The sequence below is a fragment of the Micropterus dolomieu genome, linkage group LG17 (genome assembly GCF_021292245.1).
Source record: "Micropterus dolomieu isolate WLL.071019.BEF.003 ecotype Adirondacks linkage group LG17, ASM2129224v1, whole genome shotgun sequence".
Lineage (NCBI taxonomy): Eukaryota > Metazoa > Chordata > Actinopteri > Centrarchiformes > Centrarchidae > Micropterus > Micropterus dolomieu.
In genome coordinates, this window is record NC_060166.1 from 19,390,306 (window position 1) to 19,411,090 (window position 20,785).

Below are 20,785 nucleotides of genomic sequence, written 5' to 3' on the forward strand. Positions count from 1 at the left end.
TCTTATTATATCATTAGACTGCACATATCAGTTAATATATTTATAGACAATGTTTGTTGAATAGCCCCTTTATACTATATATATGAGTGTGGGACCGAATGTGTTTTTGTCAAAAGGGAAAATTATCATTCACATTCACAGTCACATTAGAGGCTGTGTGCTTTATCAAAAATATAATGATGGGAAACTACATATGGTATAGAGGTGATTTGAATTTTGTTTGTGGGAGGAAATAGCAGTTTAAAAGCTTGCAATGGAAATGGTTGTATGGGGTGCTGTTAAACCTTTATGTATTAGATGAGAGGGTGTTAATATTTTGACATCCAGAAAACACAACAATGAAATATAAATCAACAGCATGCATATTTATTACAAAAAAAATGACAAGGCATTTTAGAAGATCTTCTGTATAGCCCAATATAGACCCACTAACACCCACAGGCTCTCTTACAGCCTTGCTTGCTCTTACGGTGTCAAAAGGAATGTGTTGGCCAGTGGGCAGTGTGGGAGGGAAGGCTCTGATATCAGTTCTCATCATCCAGGGGATTTTTGAAACTCATATCATTTGAACTATTACTAGCTTTATTCAGTAACTTCCTATTCGAGAAGTGATTCCCTAAACTGAAGCAAATGTACAACATGTCCGTATGAAGTTTCACAAGAAAAATATGAACCACTGCATGGTGCTGCAGAGTCTGCCGCTGGTTACTGTCTATCATCTATCTGCTTGTCTCTCTAAAGCACTCAAATTAGTTTGTGCTCCAGAAATAATTAGTATTACTATAATTTACCTCTTTTATGAAGCAGACTTTTTGGCAGTCTGGGAAAGTTATTCACACTCTACAGCTTAGTAGAGCGTATTGCTGCTTCACTAAATTGGACTGTAACCAACTGATTGCTCACTCGGCTGTTTTGAGAAATGTATTGGAGGAGATATGGTATCAGTGTTATTGTTAATCTTAATGGGCTATACTGACCCCACTCATTGCCCAAAGCTTTAGTTATTCTGTAAACGGGCAGTTGGGTGTGAGGACACCGCATGACAACAGAATTTCCCTTCTATTAGTGACAGAAATAAAACTGTACATATCAAGGGAATCCCTTAGTGTTTTTTTGGCATGCATATGTGACTGTGTATTCATTTTTAAAATTATTTCAGGATGAATGTTTTCATAAACAGCTCTTTTACCAAGGCTTTGATTAATCTAAGTAAAAGTTAATTCCTGATCATTTGACAGATTGACAATTGTCACAAAGACCTATCTCCATTATGTGCAGCTTCACATAGAGATTAATGTAAAAGAACTATATGCATGCAAGAAGACACTATACGCTAGAAGTCCAGGGGCCATCAAAAGCCTCTGTTAAGTTTTCACTGGAGGATTCAGAGTCGGACACAAGGAGATGTAAAACACACAATCTGGTTTATTAATCACAGTGCAGGAGAGGGAATGAATGATTTGGGAGAGCGAGGTTTTCCAGGCAGAGTGCTAGGTAATGGCGTCCTTAGTTCTGTACGGGGCGGCGTGGCTTGGCAGGCTGACAGGCAGAGTCAGGTAGGCAGTGTCTCGGTCTCGGGTGGTACTGAGGGAGGACATTAGGCAGACATCACAAAAACAACACTCAAAAATTCAGAGAGGCAAAAGGTTTGGCCAGAGCAATTGTACCACAGGAGGGAAACTGACAAACTGGCGAAGAGTGGGCGCTGAACCAGGGTATTTGACTGTAGGTGGTGATTACTGGATGAGCCGCAGGTGTGAGACTTTGCCGGTGGAGAGGAGCCAGGATTGGACACGCCCATGAACACACATACACACACACAGCACATGACAAACGAGACAGACAGGAACAGCAGAGAAGGGAGCCACAGGGAGAACACTAGTAAATAGGAGGAGGCGAGGTCTAATCATAACAGTCTCTGTGTGATAATCGGTTTGTGGTAATCATTTGCAATATAATATTTATTTACAAAGCAAACTATCAACTGACATAATAAGGGCCTTAATATGTCCTTCTTTATTATCTGATATTGACATTGAAGCTTTTTTTTTCCTAAATGATATTTTGACATTATGTAATAAATCTCACAGCAAACCTGGGGACACACAATCCAGCATAGAAATACTACACAATGCAACAGAGGACTAATAGGGACACTTTTGATCAAATTAATTCAAATTTTTGAATGTGTAAAAAATGTACAAACAGATTGAATTAGTTAATCCATACAATCTGTAACTGTGCATGACATTTTGTGAACAAATGAAAAAGATTTGTACAAATAATTTCCAGTGTGTGAATGCATAAAGACAAATACCAAACCTACAAGGCCAGTTGCCTCACATTTGACACTCAGATTAATATATAATTTGACTATCCACTCAGAAATATAAATTCACTATCCAATCACAGATCCAGGGGGTAGGCCTTTCTAGCAGGTTTTTCATGAGTTCTCTTTATACTTCCAGGGTAACATTAGATCGTCTGTGGGCCAAACACTCAAATAAGATCAGTAATCAGTTCACTGAACAAAATGCCCTGGTCTGTTAAACATTCATTCATGTAAGCTAATGTAATGATTTATTGCTAACATGAAGAATCACAAGGACACCAATAGAGCTGGTGATAAAGAGTTGCAGCAGAAGGTAGTAAAAGGAATATAATATTAATGTACGTGATTTCCAGGCATAATGCTAAATACCATTGTAGCCATAGCTAGGTATGTACTGTATCTGGCATTATGGTGTGACATTTCATAGCTATTACTTGAATCTATTTTGTTTTTCACATACTTGATGAAGATGGTCTTCTTGACATCAGGAACACTGAATCACCTTCAGATTGACATGGCCACATACTGTACTTGCAGATGCTGGAATACCAGCAAATAATATAAACTGTTTTCTACACCATTCCTGGAAAGAGAAAATATTCCGTAGTACCAGTTATGGTAAGATTTTTGCCCAAATGTCAGGCATATCATGAACAATGTTTACATGCACAGATAACAAGTAACAAATATTACATAAATATAACAATAACCCAGGTACTGGCCATATTTTTGTTATTCTGGTTTTTTACCTGTACCTTTAATCCCTTGAGTTTCCCTGTTTTCTACAAACTAGCATTATTCCTTTAATTAGATAAGAATATTCCGTTTGACTTGTGGTGTGCTGGCCAAAGATACAGATACAACGAAAAAACTGGTAGTTCTCTGATGATTCACCACAACCATTGGCTTCTTAAACACAACATAAACTCAAGAAAGGGACCACATTTCACTAAAACTAGTTCCTGTCTAAATCTGTGCATAGAGATTGATTGGTTAACAGATACTCCACTCAAATTGTCAAGTCACTGTTTGGAGTTTGGGATGAGAGAACTTCTATGTGATTGCTCTTTTCAGAAATGGGAACTACTAAGAACAATAGCTGTTGGCTACATATAATATCACCAGACTCACTGTTTTCTAAAATGTTCTAGTTATGGCTAGGATACAAAACCGTCCACCATTCTAAACTTCATGTTCTGAGGAACACCGTAGTGCAGGAGTTCCCTAATATTTCAGGCATGTGATGCCATACTAAATTCATAAACATCCAGTGAACCCAGTTTTAAAAAAAATATGCATAGACATTGTATTCATGTTGTAAGTGTTATTGAAATAAAGCAAGCAAGGTTCAGGTGTCATGAAGAAGTTTCAGGGACTGATGAAGACTTAAACAGCATATTTTATTGAGCCTGGTCGAGGAAATCAGTGCCAGCGTACAACGTTTGAACACATGGAATGCCAACACCAAAACTGACTATCTGGGGCTATTTATCTTTCCAAGACCTTCAGAGATTCACTAAGTGTCCAAATAAGGTTACCGATCACCCCTCTATACATGTTTGGAGATGTGTGTCATTAGAGCCACATGCAAAACTGTCTACATAGAGCCAATCAGTCTGTCTGTAATAAAACTGTGAAAGATAATCTCGACCTTGGGTTACCTAACAAATAAATAACAGTGCATCTTTATCAAGGCTACTGTGTCAGTCAGTCTACCAGGCATGCTTAGAGTTGAGACAGAATCAGACCTACTGTTTTGGAGACTCCATGGCTGTCACCATTGGCTTACTTTAGCTGAGCAATTTACCTGGGGAAATCTGTGTCATAGTACCCCTAAATTTGACAAAGAAGGACAGATAAGGTGCTTTCATACTGGCATATTTTCCAGGAGTATTGCACCAATATGACTTGTACGCTGTATTAAAAGGTACTGAGCACGAAAGGCGGGTCAGATTTGATCCGCCTCTGAGCCGGGAACATTGGTAGTAACAGAACGGACATGATGTCTGTGTGTTGTATTACACCTAAGTCTTTTTCTACGCCGCTCGTTCAGGAAAGCCAGATTGCTATGTGTTTTTTCATTATGAATGAGCAAATGCGGCATATTGGCATATATTCTTTCTGCGTTTACTGGGTGATCTCTGTATGAAAACAGCTATAGATGAAGTATAGTGAAGAGGGGATAACGAGATACAGGTGAGATTAATCAGGGCGGTAATCACACATGCAGGGAACACAGGGACAGGAAACACGTAATGTAAAATGAGAACAAAAGGGATGAGTATACAGTATAAGACAGGGAATACTAAACTGAGAAAAAAAAGAAAAGCAAGAAAACACAATTTATTAGATATAGGATGTAACAGTTATGATCAGATTTACAGTAGCTGGTATGAGCCACTTGGCATCATAGTAAAACATATTGAAATATATCAAAATAGGTCTCTATTGGATTACTGTGTGGCAATTAAAAAAAAGGTGTGGCAGACAAATGGCTGTAATTTGAGACACTTTTTGATTTACACCTACCCTGGGGGATATGTAACTATTTAGTTGTTACTGAGTTATGCTGTAATCTATAGTGTAATTGCTTTTATATTTTAGTGATGCATTCATCACAACTGTAATAATGTTATAACTAGGCTAAGTTTTAAATTACACACACCTGGTGCAATAGGCTGCTGAACTTCAAATTTACCTTCGTCGTGCCAGATTGTGTCACGGATTGGGGCGCTGAGTGCAGACTGGGTCGAGGACCCAAATGCAGATAATGGCAAGGCAAGGAGGTTGCAGTACAAAAATGTTTATTAACTCAAAAAAACCAACTTAAACAGGCTTACAAGGAGCTCGAGGCAAAGTCCAACAAAGGTAGTCCAAAACACAGGGAATAATCCAGAACTAGGAAGACAAAGGAACAGGCAGGAACACTCAACTTTAGACGCAAGGACGTGACAAAGACTGGAGAGACAAGCAGGCATACATATACACAGGGACTAACGAGAGGGATCAGGGCTAACGAGGCAGAGAGACAAGCAGACATGGGACAGAGTGAATAACCAAGAAGACAGAAACACACACAAGTTACAAAGAACCAGAACCTAAACGAGAACACAGGAGACCAAATCACAATAATACAAACAAGGACCAGGAATGATTACCAAAACATGAACTAAGGACATGGAACTAAACTCAGACTCCCAAACAAGACACACAGACAGGATCATGACAGATTGGTGACATATAGTGATCCTGCGTCTCCCTTTTTCATTAAAAGAGTAGAGTAGAGTAGTAGTAGTAGAGTAGTAGAGTGCGTCGTCCGAAGGCACCATCTGTCCCGAGGGATCCATTTTCTCATTTGCAGTCAGACTGCAGGAAAAAATGCTAGAAAAGCACATACTGACACACAAACACTCACACTAAACGTTACTTTATAATACCAGACACCACTAACGAAAGAAGAACCATGGCTAACAAAATGATGCAAAGCTGCAAAAACCTTTTTGTAACTGTAAGAATGTGTGCACATATTTATGCACCTACACAGTGGAAATTCCATCCATCGTCAACCGCTTATCCTGCCTACAGGGTCGCGGGGGGGGCTGGAGCCAATCCCAGCTGACATAGGGCGAAAGGCGGGGTACACCCTGGACAGGTCACACTGGAAATTATTTGTGAACATTATTTTCAAATGTTCACAAAATGTCACACACAGTTACAGAACTGAAAATGAAATCTATTTGTACATATATTTTTTACACATTCAAACATTTGGATTAATTTGATCAAAACGTTTTAACACATTCACACATTTAACTGTACAAATCCAAAATGTTTTCACACATTCAGATATGGTGATACGCAGTTACAATACATTTGACCATTGACTCCATACTATACGGGAGCTGTGTTTGGAAAAATGCAAAACATTACACTTTATCTTTGGTAAAATGACGAAATGAAATGCATTGTCAAATTTCACTAGCCAGGACATTAGTAATACCAATTCATTTTATATACATTGATCTTAAAATGTATAAACCTTATGGAGATCCGGCTGGTACGACGAAAATATTTTTTATCCAACCAACTTGTCTAAGTAAATTTCGTAAGTAAACTGCGTATGGTTCTAGTTCCGCTGTGTCATGTGGTACAAGGAATCGTTGTTGCTACCTGGTAACCACGTAAGCATAATCCTGGTGAACACACAGACACGAGCAACAGATTGCTACAGCTTCACTCCATGAATGAAGTTACCAAAAGTTCCGAGAGTAGAACATTTGGTGGCAAAACGGTATGAAACCAACGTTTCTATTAGTGTGCTAGCGTGCTGAAGCCAGCTAACGTTAGCTAAAATGCTTCACTTTAATTTACAGAGGCGGTGCGCTAACGTTAGCTGGCTAGCTAATGTTATTCGCCATCCTATAGCCACCATTGCTTAGCTAACGTTAGAGTGCTGCACCAATTTGCAAACATTATTTTATTACCACATGCAAATAGAAGAAGCTGCTAAAACACGCAGAACGCTTTCTGTTTTTTAAGCTAACGTTGTTTCAGGGCTAGGACACATTTAAGATAACTTAGAAGCTAACAGTTTAGCAACGACATGACAGCACTGCTATAACTTATAATGCATCACTTCAAACACTTTAAATGTTACTAAACAACCTCATAGGGCAAAACAACTAACTTGTTAACGTTAGTTATACGTTGCATAGACAGTGAACCGGGAAACTTGAAGGTTCATATGGTTTGACGAAGGCTACGGGGCTATAAACAGGACTGTTTCATTGTTTCTGGTCCGCAGAATACAAAGTTAAAGCGTAACTTAACGTTAACCAATGCGAGGTTTACTGAACCTGATATGGCCCCAGTTGCTTCTAAAATGCTAACACGTTACGCTTAAAATTAGGAAGGTTGGAAAACAGGCAATCTGTAGAAATAAAACTAACGTAACGTTATCTGTTTTATACAATAACTGCCATTAAGCCATATTCATCCCATAGTGTGGTCCTTTACAATGATATTTTCTGTAACGTTATACTACAGATTTCTCTGCATCAGTAACATTATTACAGCTGAAAGATGCCCAACGGTTCAGATGATGCTCGCAAGAAGTTTATCCTGACCACAACTGGAAACTTCTATGGGATAAAGCCTTCATCTTCCCTGGCTGACAGCCCAGAGCTTAATAACTTCTTGGATGATGGAAATGAATTTGTCCTGTCTGTCAGCAGACATGACAATAACCTTCACTTGACAAATAAGGTAACACAAATGCATTGTTACAATGTTAAGGCAACATATCCATGTGAAAAGCTTAGCCTCAGGGCTCATACTGCAACAATCGTAATCTTTAACTAATGTTTGTTAATTGATTAAATAGACAAACATCTCCAGCATAAACCATAATTTATGATGAATAAGCCATTTAATCAAACAAAGATTTACTCCTGGAAATGCTCTGCAGTAAAGATATTGAGCTGATTTTAAAAATGTGCCCTGTGTCACTGACTTTAAGTTTTTCACTGTATGTGTCAAATGAATGGCCTGGTAGTGTGTACAGTATATGTGGATGTCATGTAACTTTATTCATACTTAAAATGACAACAGTTAACCATCATATGTTGACTTGACAATGAAACAGTGTGTTTTTGTCTTTTTCAAACATTTCATCTTCCTTTGTAAGATTGAAGCATCGGGGGACAGCAGAGACAAGGTGTTGGTGTTCTTCAAACTGCATCCCACAGTGATCACAGAAGACAACCTTCACCAAAGCCTCCTTGTGTCATCCATGCTGGAGTCTCCCATCAACACCCTCTATCAGGCTGTTAGACAAGTCTTTGCCCCTGTATTGCTGAAGGTGAGTCTGTCCCTGTGTACTAAAGAAATCAGAAAGAAAACACAGAGAAGTACTACAACACAAATCAGCTGGACCAGAGGTTCTGTCTCCTAAGACAGTCACTAACGCAAAGGGCTGCGTAATCATATTACATCACATAAATACTTTTGAAGTGTTTTTCCCTAAAGCTTTTCATAAGTGATTGGGTTCCCAAATAAGGCAGGAGCAGAGAACAAGACTGTTTAGTCTAAAACTTAAAAAAGTTTCCCTCTTTCTCTTTTCTCAAGGATGAGAGGTGGCGTTCAGTATTTGATCCTAAGCTGGCAGGCCTGCTGAGTGAGCTGGAGCTTGGCCTGGGCTCAGTGGTCCGCCAGTCTGGAGCACAATCCTCTGCCAAGAAGGCCCGCACTGAGGAAGATGTTCTTGGTATGCAAACATATTTTTTTGCAGAAATAAATTCGCGTATAGAAGGAAAGTGTTTACCACACACACATATATTATATTTTATAAAATATACTGTACTAAGACTACTATATGCATCTCTCAGTGTGGCCTATCAGGAAGTGTGAATGGCAAACATGATTTTCATTTCATAAAGGAGGTAAAAAAAATAAATAAACAAGAACAATTTCTCAACAGAATCTGATAAGAACCAGTATACATTATGACTTTTACACAATTGTTCATATTCTTTACACTCTACGCAGGCATCCTGACTCCCAGTGATGAGTTCCAGTACTGGGCTGATCTCTCTGAGTCTGCTGATAAAAACAGTGTGAGAGAAAAGGCTACACATTTCACTGAGCAATTTCAACCCATACAAAAGGTATGCATACAAACCTTTACGTATCAGAACTGGCTACATTAAAAAAAAAAGAAGACATTTACTACATATTGTTTATGTGTATGAATACAGGGTGGTCGCTTAGTGAAATACACTGAGAATTATTGAGATTAGAATTATAATCTTTAACTCCTAAGCAATGATTCCACAGATAGGGTTACATAAACATTATTTTTCACATACTGAACAATATTTAATAATTGCTCTAGAAGCTAATATTTCAATTTGTAGTGAACCAACTGTGAGAAAACTAAACATAACTAATGTTCTCTTTGTGTTTCCACCAGGAGTTTGATGGTCTTGATGGCTTGTCTATGCTTGATGTTGCGGACCTGGTGGAACAGAGCAGAGACATTCTGGACGATGTTTGGAGGCAGACTGACTTTGAGCCTTATCCAGAAACACGCATGGTCCGACTCATGGATGTTATCGGTGGGACTCGCTTACCCATACACAAACCAAAACCAGGAAATGAAAACAAATATGTGCTGATGTTTTTAGGATAGAGTTTTCAGCAACACTTCTGTGTCATAAAGTTAATTTCATCAAGTTCATTCGATACTCTGGTTGTTTATGAAATACTCATATTTTGAGAAATGAAACTAAGCTTGTTTTCCCAGGAACTCCTCAATATACAGTACCAACTTTTTATAGAGAACATGGCTTGTCAATAATTAAATGTTGAAAAGTGTGAGATCGTAGTGATTTTATAATTATGTTGACTCTAACCCGTAAGAAACATGGCATTGCCTTCAACTAAAATGTGACAAGTGGTTAGGCAATCCCAAAGTAACAGTGTGTACATGTGTCTATTGTTTTTGTGTTGTGTATACATGTGCAAGGTGGAGCCCTGGGAAGATATGTGCAGAGGAAGCTGAGCGATCTTAAAATGTTTGAGGAGTCGTTTGTGTCGGTGAGAGAGAACCTGAGAATGGGTGTTGCCATCTGTGAACAGTGGGTCGTGGCCTGTGAGCATCTGACTGGACAGGTATTGAAGAGTTTGTATGTTTGATTATGGTAAACATTGAAAAACATTTTTTAATTGTCTTTTTTTTCTCAGGTGTGGAAGAGACATGCTCCCCACCCCTGGAAGGGAAACAAGCACTGCCCGCAAACCCTTCATTGCCTTGCAAAAAGATTGGATGAGGTAAGATGTGGTTCTGATCCAGAGTCAAGGAAACACTTTCTGTAGCGTAGACATTATGTGATGGTGCAGATTTCTCCCTTTTCACATAACATTGTGGTGCAATGGTTGCATCCCAATGGTTGCATTTTGGGCAAAATCACAAAAGGATTGCGTAGCTTCTGGGGCCAGTAAACCGGCACACATAAGACAAAAAGAAACCTGAAAGCATCCGCAAAGAGTGAAATGCACCCCTAAATGCACTGCAAAGCAAACAGCGTTGTGGTACTTCAGTACAACAAATATTACTGGGACCACTACAGAAAATTGCAGATTAACATTTAACAGATGTAAAACAAGGGCAAACTGCAAAACTTTATTGCTGTGTTTGCACTGTAATATCATTAGCTCAATCTTTTGTGAATCGGACCTTGAGACAGGGCAGAGAATGGTTGCAAGTGATGCACAATTCAATATTTGTCCTTTCCTTGTTTCTGCTTGTTTGTAAAGTAGATGTCACATTTAAGTGGAATTTCCACTTCATGTTTTTTAACAAGGAAGAAAAAGTGAACCATAAATGGACTGATACAGAGGCTCACCTTTTTTTCAAGGCTCCTTAAAAATAATTTTCTATTATTATATTATTATAACATTGTTAAATTTATAGTACTCTTGGTTAAGCAACTTATTGTTCCAGAAAGTAACTCACTTACATTGAATATTGATGAAATTTTCCTATGTACAGATTGTTTTTGCACAAAGGAGTCTTTGGAATTAGACAGCCTTATCAACCCATTATCTTGAAATACAGACCATGAAGGAGTAAGGCCCTGAATTAGGACAAAGCCTTTGAATAACAAAGCTTTTGAATAACTTTCTGCCCTTAGTAGCTGTTTGTACCCATTACAGTGTTGTTTGAAGACCAGTGGCCTGTACTACGAAGGAAGTTTAACATACACAGAGTTAACTCAGGGTTATCAAGCAAACTCAGAGTTGATAAACTCTGACCGCCTACACTGGTGTTAAACAGTACTTCGACGGTGAATAAAATGTTGGTTAGTTGAGTCGGTGTTAACTTAATTGGAGTTGGTGCGTGTTTGCATCAAAGGAGTGTGTTCAGCCAAGTTTTTCTGCAATGGCGCATACTCTGTATTTTACCCAGAAGAATACATGTTGATTGTGTCAAGAAATGAGGAGACACTTCTAACAAATCTAATATTGTGGCGGCCGACAAAGCCAGGGAGACTTGTTGGCAGTGCATTGAGTAAATTTGTAATGATCTTCACAGTCCATCCATCCATTCATCTTCATCCGCTTATCTGGGGTTGGGTCGCGGGGGCAGCAGCTCCAGCAGGGGACCCCAAACTTCTCTTTCCTGGGCCACATTAACCAGCTTTGACTGGGGGATGCTGAGGCATTCCTAGGCCAGTGTGGAGATATAATCTCTCCACCTTGTCCTGGGTATTCCCCGAGGCCTCCTCCCAGTTGGACGTGCCTGGAACACCTCCCTAGGGAGGCATCCAGGAGGCATCCTTACCAGATGCTCAGACCACTTCAACTGGCTCCTTTCAAAGCAAAGGAGCAGCGGCTCTACTCTGAGTTCCTTGCGGATGGCTGAGCTGATGGAAGGGAGACACCAGCCACCCGCCTGAGGAAACCCATTTCGGCCGCTTGTACCCGCAATCTCGTTCTTTCGGTCATGACCCAGCCTTCATGACCATAGGTGAGGGTAGGACTGAAAATTGACCGGTAGATCGAGAGCTTTGCCTTACGGCTCAGCTCTCGTTTCGTCACAACATCCTTCACCTGGAAAGAATCCGACTTACTGCCTCGGACACAGCTCTCGCTTTGGATGTACAGGGATTGAATAGCCCTGAGAAGTGACCCCCTCACCCCATACTCCCGCAGCACCTCCCACAATATCTCCCGGGGGACCCGGCCTTCTCCAGATCTACAAAACACATGTAGACTGGATGGGCATACTCCCAAGCCCACTTCAGGATCCTTGTGAGAGTAAAGAGCTGGTCCGTTGTTCCACGACCAGGACAAAAACCGCATTGTTCCTCTTCAATCCGAGGTTCGACTATCGGCCGAACCCTCCTTTCCAGTACCTTGGAGTAGACTTTACCAGGGAGGCTGAGTGTGATGCCCCTGTAATTGGCAACCGCTCTCTGGTCCCCCTTTTTGAACAGGGGAACCACCACCCCAGTCTGCCACTCCTTGGGCACTGTACCCGTCTTCCACGCAATGTTAAAGAGACATGTCATCCAAGACAGCCCCTCCACACCCAAAGCTTTTAGCATTTCTGGGCGGATCTCATCAACCCTTGGGGCTTTGCCACTGTGGAGTTGTTTGACTACCTCAGTGACTTCCACCAGGGAAATTGACGAGAAACCCACATCAGCCTCCAGCTCTGCCTCTACTAGAGAGGGCGTGTCAGTCGGATTTAGGAGTTCCTCAAAGTGTTCCTTCCACTGCCCAATTACCTCCTCAGTTGAAGACAACAGAGTCCCATCCTTTACTGTACACAGCTTGGATGGTTCCCTGCTTCCCCCTCCTGAGGTGGTGGACAGTTCCCTAGAAGCACTTTGGTGCCGACCGAAAGTCCTTCTCCATGTCTTCTCCGAACTTCTCTCCAGGTATCTCCATCATTACCCACATGCGCGTTGAAGTCTCACAGTAGAACTATGGAGTCCCCTACTGGAGCCCCATACAGAACTCCATTCAGGGTCTCCAAGAAGGCCGAATACTCTGAACTGCTGTTTGGTGCATATGCACAAACAACAGTCAGAGTTTTCCCACCCACAATCCGAAGGCGTAGGGAGGTGACCCTCTCGTTCACCAGAGTAAACTCCAACGTAGCGGCGCTCAGCTGATGGCTTGTGACTATCCCCACAGCCGCCTGACGCCTCACACCCTGGGCAACTCCAGAGAAGAATAGGGTCCATCCCCTATCAAGGAGTGCGGTTCCAGAACCGAGACTGTGCGTGGAGGTCAGCCCCACCAGATCCAACTGGTAGCACTCCATCTCCTGCACAAGTTCTGGCTCGTTCCACGTCCCCAGAGCCAGCCTCTGCCACCCTCAATTTAGTTTTTTATGGACTATTTTTTTTTAATGTGTAATTTGATTAAGACGTAAAGGTATAACTGCACATAAGGTCAGTTTTAAATTTAAAAAATGGAGCCACCGGAGAGGGGTAACAATGTGAGAAAAGAATTAAATTTTCAAGATTAATCTATAGGCAAAAACCTTAAATATTCTCAGTATAGTCATACATTTATGAGAGAAACATCACTTTGCAAAGGCTGCAGCATCACACACACACCTTTGCTGTGTATTATGCATGCAGTGGAAAGTTATGTTAGACTTCGCAATCGGATTTAGCAGTGAGGAAATACTTGTGAGTTTAGCCCAAAATCACTATACTGTATTTCATGCACCTTAGAGACTATGCCGTGGATTGGGCGTATTCAGAAGAAAAAGATTTTTTGAATTTAATTATTGAGAATTTCTGAGTTTTGCCACTTTGATCTAGGAATTTTTATTAACCCCCACTGCTCCATATTTTTTATCTAAATATGTGAAAACACACAAGATCTCCCTAAAATCACTGAGGCTGCAGGGCTTGCTGTATGAACGTGATGCTGTTGTGTTAAGAACAATTTAATTTCAGCTGCAACCACATAGGAACAAGTCAGGATGAAATCTAAACATATTTTAAGTGGTGTGTAATAATAGCCTACTTCTCATCATTAACACTGAGTACGGATGTGTTGTGTAGTCCACGTATATAGAGTAACCACGTTAACCACTAACATAATCTGCTCGGAGCAGTTTAGAGATGCAGCCATGGCAACAGACCTCTGTTACACCTGATGTCACAAAGTTACTTCTGAAGATACCTGGTTAAGCCAGTAACCTTGGTTTATAGTTCAGGCCACAGGATCTTTCCATTGCCGTCTCTCTAGACTACAGCTTAACTGTGGTACAAATTTATGATGCTGTTCAAGTCTAAATTGACATGGCAAAGATTTTTTTTTAGCTCAGAAATGCTACCACAGACTTGAGACTGTGGCTACATTGATCCAGAGACATTTAGTCATTGCCACGTACATACAGACGCCTTTTTCCTCTTAACAATAAATTGTATCATTTCCCTTGTGGGTGTAAAGTTAAAAGTGGGAACTATCTAACATCTGCTCTGTTAGCATTTTCCATTGAAGGTTTATCAGTTTAGCACTTAATGGACTTCTCTATTTTGTACATTTAATTTATAATTAAATGTACAAAATGGATTTTATTTATAATTAAATGTACAGCCTAGATGTGTTGCCCCGTACCCATATACAGCATCTCAGAATTAGTGGTACAGTTGAAAACTTCAGTCCTAAGTTGTAAGTCTGTTTATGTTGACCAGGTGGTGACTCTGCGTATGGTTCATGAAAAACTGCTGCGTCTGCTACCAGGAGGAAAGCAGCAGGCTCTGAATTCCAGTCGTGTGTTTGAACCTTTCTCTGGACTCAACCCTCTGCATTACAACCCCTACACTGAGGTTAGTTATAGGAAACAGTGAGTGTGCGTGGGAGACTCACACCTGGACTTTATTTCAGGGCCTCCATACGGGCACAATATGGCCCAACATCTCTCTTTAACAAACAGTATGTGTGACTTTTTGTAGCCTCTTTGGAGAGCCGCAGTGGCTCAGTTTGAGCGCCTGATGGCTCCATCAGAGCAGGAGGTCGCTGGCAGACTAAAGAGCTACATTGCTGATGTGCAGGACAACCCGCAACAGGTAGTGAAACATACTACTTCAGCTCTGCTAGTAAATATTGTGTGTTGGGGTGTGTTGATATGGGAACTTACGTAGTGCTTGTGTGCGTGTTTGTTTGTTGATTAGCTGTTGCAGGTGTTTCAAAAGCACAAGGAATTGATCAGACGCCCCACCATCAGCAAAGAGCTGCAGTCAGAGAGAGAGACCCTGCTGGCCAGAATACTGGACTACAACAAGGGTACACAGTTCTGCCTGAAGGCCCTTATGTCTGTTTCAGAGATAGTGTGACAGTTTTTCCTGGCACAAAATGAGACAGAGGTGATACTTTGCTGACCACATACACAGATGTGCCTGTGGCTTTGTGGTAGACGTACAGGATGGTATTCAGCCACACATGTAAAGGCACAGAGAGCAGCGTTCACAAACTCCAATTGCCATTTGAAGCGACATTTTAAAATGCCTGCTGGCGATATAAAACTATAATAAAACATCAAGCTGCAGAATATTTAGTGAATATTTTTGCTGTGTGACAAAAATGTTACCCGCTGAGAGCCATCTTTCTCTCTGGAAGTTTGCAGTGTCTTTCACAGTGCATTGTACCATTACGATACGGCGTCATCACATCAGTATAATGCCACAAGAAAATATTGTTTACCATGAAGACACCTGTAAGTGTTTTTTTTCAAGAGATGGCAGCAGAACCGTAACTCTAAATGCAGTTGCTTAATGGGCTGCATTTATGTTATATAACAGTAATATTATCCAAACCAGAGGCTTTAAAACTGGGCCTCTGGACCCTGGGCAGGTGTGCAGGAAAGTTGAAGGGGAGGGACAGAGGAAAACCTGTGAAGCAAAGATACTGCATGAGGTGAAAGGGACAGGTGCAGGCTGGTATTGTAAAAACAACATGAAGTCAGTTATTGAAGTTTGACCCATTTATCAGCATAGTCAGACAAGGAGGCAATTAAGGTACTTTTAAACCGTTAGCGCCTGAGTGCCACAATTTGACACACATTCACATTCCTTCTGAGGGTCATTACTGAGTAAAATCTGAACACAGACATAATATAGATATTAGTAGATTTTACTTTAAGACAGTTGTCTTAATTTTGTCAGACTTGACAAACCCTTGGTCCAGAACACAGAGGTACATTTCCAGATACCCGCTCTCCTAGGTTGTTTCAGAAATGCTTTAGATTAAATGGAGCAGTATGATGTCCTAGTGGTTAAAAGGCCATGAAAAGGCTTTATCTCTAAAACAAAAAATATATTCTTTAGCTGAAGCACTACCTGCTCACTCATAGTAAGTGACTTGTAATAAAAGTGTTTTTTATGCATTATGTAGGGAAAGTCAGTGGCGACACGTAGTTGTTCCTTATATTTGACCCCTCTCTGCTTTATTGATTTTCTTAGGCCTGAAGGCTGACTTTGAGAGTCGTTGCCATGGAGGCCCTGGAGACAAGTCCGGGCCACTTATTGGCAGGAACCTCCCTGAGGTGGTCAACAAAATTGTCTGGGTCCGACAGCTCATACATAAGGTAACAGTGTGTGTCTGTGTATGCTAACATGCACACTTGTACTGTACTGTATGTGACCACCAAATGGCAAATAATTAATTTCCATGTGTAAGAAAATAAACTTTCATCAAATAATTGGAGGTGATGCAAATGACACATGTTACAAATACAAATAATTAATGAAGAAAATAATAGTGTGAACTGATTCCTTCTTCTTTTGTATTCTTGTGCTTACTTACATGCTTACATTAGGTTGAGGACTCTGTCCGCATAGCTGAGGCACTGCTTCCCGACCTGTCTGGGTTCAAAGGGTTCCTGCATTTCTGTGATGACCTGCTGGACGTTTTGAGGGCATATGAACAGGAACAGTTCGAGGACTGGTCAAGAGATATACTGTCCGGACTGACTGATCCAAAGTCAGGGATCAGGTTGGAAACACTGTACACTGTGACATCAGCTAACAAGACATAGCTTTTCATTTGCAAATGTATAATACTGTTTTTATTTTCCATGTTCATCATCACTTAATTTAGCACACTGCATTCATTTGGAATGAGTTTTTGTTTGAGTAGATCTTAACATTCTGTTTTGCTCTAATCTAAGTCTCTCCCTCTGTATAGTCTCCAGGCCAGTAACCGTGTGATGGACCTGGACCATGTGGACGGCAGGCTGAAGATCCAGTATTCAGACAGACTAGTGAGTCTGCTCAGGGAGGTCAGGCAGCTCTCTGCCCTGGGCTTTGCCATCCCAGCCAAGATACAACAGGCTGCTAATACAGCAGACAAATTCTACAGACAAGCCATTGTACTAAAACAGGTGAGTGTGTAGGTCAAGGAACACACACAAAGCACAGTTTCTTTCCTCATTTATGTATTTATTTCGGTCTAATTCTTTCTGTTTTATCTTGTGTCAAACTCGTATTCTAAATGTCTCTTAGGTGGCCCATTTCTACAACACCATTGACCAGCAGATGATTCCCTCTCAGAGACCTATGATGCTTGGTCTTGCCCTGGCCTTTGAACAGGTCATTAAGGTACTGTGCACAGCTGGAAATGATTGTTTATACTTTCTATGCCTTGCACATTAAATGTTATAGAAATGTTGTATAAAAGTCTATTTGGAAGGGAGGGATTGGAATTGGAAGCTGCCACTGTCTACTTTTTATTGTAAGCATAAATCATAGTATGGTCACTTTCTATTCTTTTTATAGCTAATAGAAAATTATAGGAACATATTTTGAACAAGAAATGTGCTTTTCACGTGCCATTGATTTTGTATCTTGGACTGGAAATAATTTTTCTGCTGTTTTTTCAGAATCCTCGTTCCCAGTCAAAGGACTCAGGTGGTAAACTACAGATCACCTGGGATAACCCCAAAGAGTTGGAAGTCTACATTGCCAAGTTGCAGTCTGCAGCTGAGAAACTCTCAACTGAAAACAGGAAGTTACGCAAATGGCACACTGACTTCATTGACAAGGTTGCAGCTGTTATATATTTTGACTTCAGTTATTTAACTAAATAATTGTACAGAGTCAGTTAGAACTAATTTGAAATCTCTGTTGCAAGCACTTTCTTTGGAACCATAATCTGACATCGGAAGTCTTGCTGTTGTGTGTATTCCTCTGGGTACATTTGTCAGGTGGTGACTCTGATGAATGTGGACCTGTTGAGAAATCAGCAGCGGTGGAAGGATGGCCTTCAGGACCTCCGTACTGGCTTTGCCACTCTGGAGGCTCAGGTATTGACTCCAGTCAGAAGTGCTGCTGCTGCCCTTCTTGTTATTTTTATCAACATATTTTAGCTGAATAAATTACTTCTATAATCATATAAACATTTTGAGAAACAAGAAAGTTCACCAGGGAGCACTGTGGTTACTGCGGTTATAATTAAATAAGTAAATAAGGATGATTCAAAAGTAAGGGCTTAGTTTAGTGCTCATCACTAAGCTTTTCATTGGACACAATATGTGCAACAAATCCTAATTATCTTCTTTGGAAAGCTAACACATGTGTGTGTATAGGGCTTCAGGTCTGATGACATGCGGGCATGGCGTCAGCACTGGAACCATCAGCTATACAAGGCTCTTGAACACCAGTACCAGACAGGACTGGAAGCTCTGAACAGAAACCTGCCTGAAATACACGTAGATCTCACTTTCAAGTCAGTACACACATTTTCAGTTTTTCAACTTTCTGTCTCACTCTTTGTGTCTGCTCTCTCATTCTCTCTCTGCCTTGCAAATCTTTTAGTTTGGGTTGTCATATTTTTCTCTTCCTCTCACACATATAAAAGTATTTTCCCCATATCTTGAACTGCTTCTAACTTTCCCCACCCCCACATTCTCAAACTTGACCATGTTGCCATTTCTCTTTATTTCTCTCTCCTACAAAGGCATTATTTATTAGTGTGGAATAAAGAAAAAAATGTTTTCATTTTTCCTTTCCTTCTTGTGAATAGGCAGGGCCGTTTGCAGTTCCGTCCTCCATTTGAGGAGGTGCGAGCCCGCTATTTCAGGGAGATGAAGCGGTTCATCTCAATCCCAAACCAATTCAAAGGGGTCAGTGCCCAGGGGGAGGAGCTTATCTTCAGCGTCATGATTGATAGAAATGCCTCTGGGTTCCTCACCATCTTCAGCAAGGCTGAGGACCTCTTTAGCCGCCTGCAGGCTGTACAACACAAGTTCAAGGTGCCAGAATGATTTAAAAAAAACGTTTTATTGGGTTTTGCAGGATTATACAACATTTGTATCAAAGACAAATACAAATGCCTTTTATAATATTCCATCAAGGAACAAAGACATATATTGTTATAAAGCAGTGGGCACAGAACCCACTTGACCTGGAACAGTAACACACATGCACATACCAGCAGGGAAACAAGCAAACCGGAAAACACGTAATAATGTAGATGTTCAAGAGCACATTGATCTTGTACCCCTACTCATTAAAAAACAATGAAAATGTAATGACATGATTAGGGGGGCGGCTGTGGTTCAGGAGGTAGAGCGGGTTGGCCGTTAATCTGACGGTCAGCGGTTCAATCCTGGCTCCCCCAAGCTGCATGCCGAAGTGTCCTTGGGCAAGATATTGAACCCCGAATTGCTCCTGGTGGCTGTCCCGCCAGTGTATGAATGTGAGTGTTAGTTTCTGTTTGAGCACTTAGGCTCAGGTGTGTGAATGGTGAATGCAGATGTAGTGTAGAAAGACTAGAAAGGCGCTATACAAATACGGAGCATTTACATTATTAGTCAACCGTCCTGCATCTGTATAATGTTAAGAGAAGTATGACGAATGACTATACAAAATGAAGGTAATTTTGTGCATTACATTCTGTGACAAGCCTGCTGTTCTTTGACACGAAAGAGATTTAAGCCTGATCTCAATGGTCAAATATGAGAGTACCAAATAGTTGTAGAATACAAATAGTTTTTTTATGGGTAGTTAAGGATTTGTTTTTTATAAAACTTCTTATGGCCCCACTGTAATGCTGTATATTGCAAGATTGGTCCATGTATTTTACACAAACTGATTAACCTTTTTTTTCACCTTCTGCTCAGTGAAGCATTACAATGAGCCATTGCTTTGCTGTTTTCTTTGAAAGAGTTCAGCTCGGATTAGTCATGCCTCTCTATTTATGTACTGAAGCTCTTTTGTTTTCGTTGTCAGCATTTTTCCCTTTTATACTACCCTGATTGAACAGTAAGCACAGTATAGTATATTTTCCCTTCTGTCTGCAGCCATGCATATCTAAATCATAGGGGGGAGCCCTCAACCAACAATGAACTTCTCTTTTTTACCCCCTTTAGTTCTGTTTTATGTAGTCATCCACTGTATGTCTAGGTGTTACGTGTAGCTTCAGTTATCTCTGACACAGACACATTTAAAATTGGGAAATGTACACTGCACCCAACCACTGTGACACTGTGTGTGTGCGTGTCTGTGTTGTAGGAGTGGGTGGTGCTGGGCCAGGTTGATTTAGAGAAGTTAGTGGAGAAGCATCTGAACTCCGTGCAAGACTGGGAGAGGAACTTCAAGGCCCTGAAAGCCCGGGGGAAGGAGTCAGAACGTCTTCCCAGGTGCATATCACACATAATAAACACAAGTACATATACAGTTACACCTACTCAATAGAAAACCAAACACAATATATAACAATTTTAACAATATAAAAATGTTTTGTATTTATATTACTTTTATAAAATACATATTAATAGCATAACACCTGGAGGCCTGTCATTACATACTATCGTCATTTTGATTTGAAAAGTCAGAATAGTCGTTAACAGTGAATGATTAATAAAGTCGGGACACATTTTGTTGTCAGCACAACCTGCACCAGACACCAGACAAACTTGACATT

The 20,785-nt window shown here is 40.6% G+C and overlaps 1 protein-coding gene and 1 long non-coding RNA gene across 3 annotated transcripts in view; one reads left to right on the plus strand and one right to left on the minus strand.

Annotated features, from left to right (window-relative positions):
• Positions 1-1,407: 1,407 nt before the first annotated feature.
• Positions 1,408-2,034, minus strand: LOC123986567. The gene is made up of 2 exons (XR_006828902.1): positions 1,686-2,034; positions 1,408-1,584 (listed from the first exon to the last, which is right to left on the minus strand). It is a non-coding gene; the product is annotated as an uncharacterized LOC123986567 (long non-coding RNA).
• Positions 2,035-6,522: 4,488 nt separating this feature from the next.
• LOC123986371 (cytoplasmic dynein 2 heavy chain 1-like) overlaps positions 6,523-20,785 on the plus strand; it is a 35,979-nt gene continuing 21,716 nt past the window's right edge. The window contains exons 1-20 of one of the 2 annotated variants that reach the window (XM_046074582.1): positions 6,523-6,623; positions 7,379-7,597; positions 8,019-8,192; positions 8,459-8,597; positions 8,879-8,997; positions 9,303-9,447; positions 9,858-10,003; positions 10,076-10,162; positions 14,557-14,691; positions 14,818-14,931; positions 15,037-15,148; positions 16,324-16,448; positions 16,680-16,855; positions 17,048-17,243; positions 17,365-17,460; positions 17,742-17,903; positions 18,066-18,164; positions 18,447-18,586; positions 18,884-19,112; positions 20,374-20,501. In XM_046074582.1, coding sequence (XP_045930538.1) covers positions 7,415-7,597; positions 8,019-8,192; positions 8,459-8,597; positions 8,879-8,997; positions 9,303-9,447; positions 9,858-10,003; positions 10,076-10,162; positions 14,557-14,691; positions 14,818-14,931; positions 15,037-15,148; positions 16,324-16,448; positions 16,680-16,855; positions 17,048-17,243; positions 17,365-17,460; positions 17,742-17,903; positions 18,066-18,164; positions 18,447-18,586; positions 18,884-19,112; positions 20,374-20,501 — 2,705 coding nt within the window. In that variant the 5' untranslated portion in view covers positions 6,523-6,623; positions 7,379-7,414. The remainder of the gene's footprint in view (positions 6,624-7,378; positions 7,598-8,018; positions 8,193-8,458; positions 8,598-8,878; positions 8,998-9,302; positions 9,448-9,857; positions 10,004-10,075; positions 10,163-14,556; positions 14,692-14,817; positions 14,932-15,036; positions 15,149-16,323; positions 16,449-16,679; positions 16,856-17,047; positions 17,244-17,364; positions 17,461-17,741; positions 17,904-18,065; positions 18,165-18,446; positions 18,587-18,883; positions 19,113-20,373; positions 20,502-20,785) is intronic. The other variant, XM_046074583.1, reaches the window with a different exon arrangement.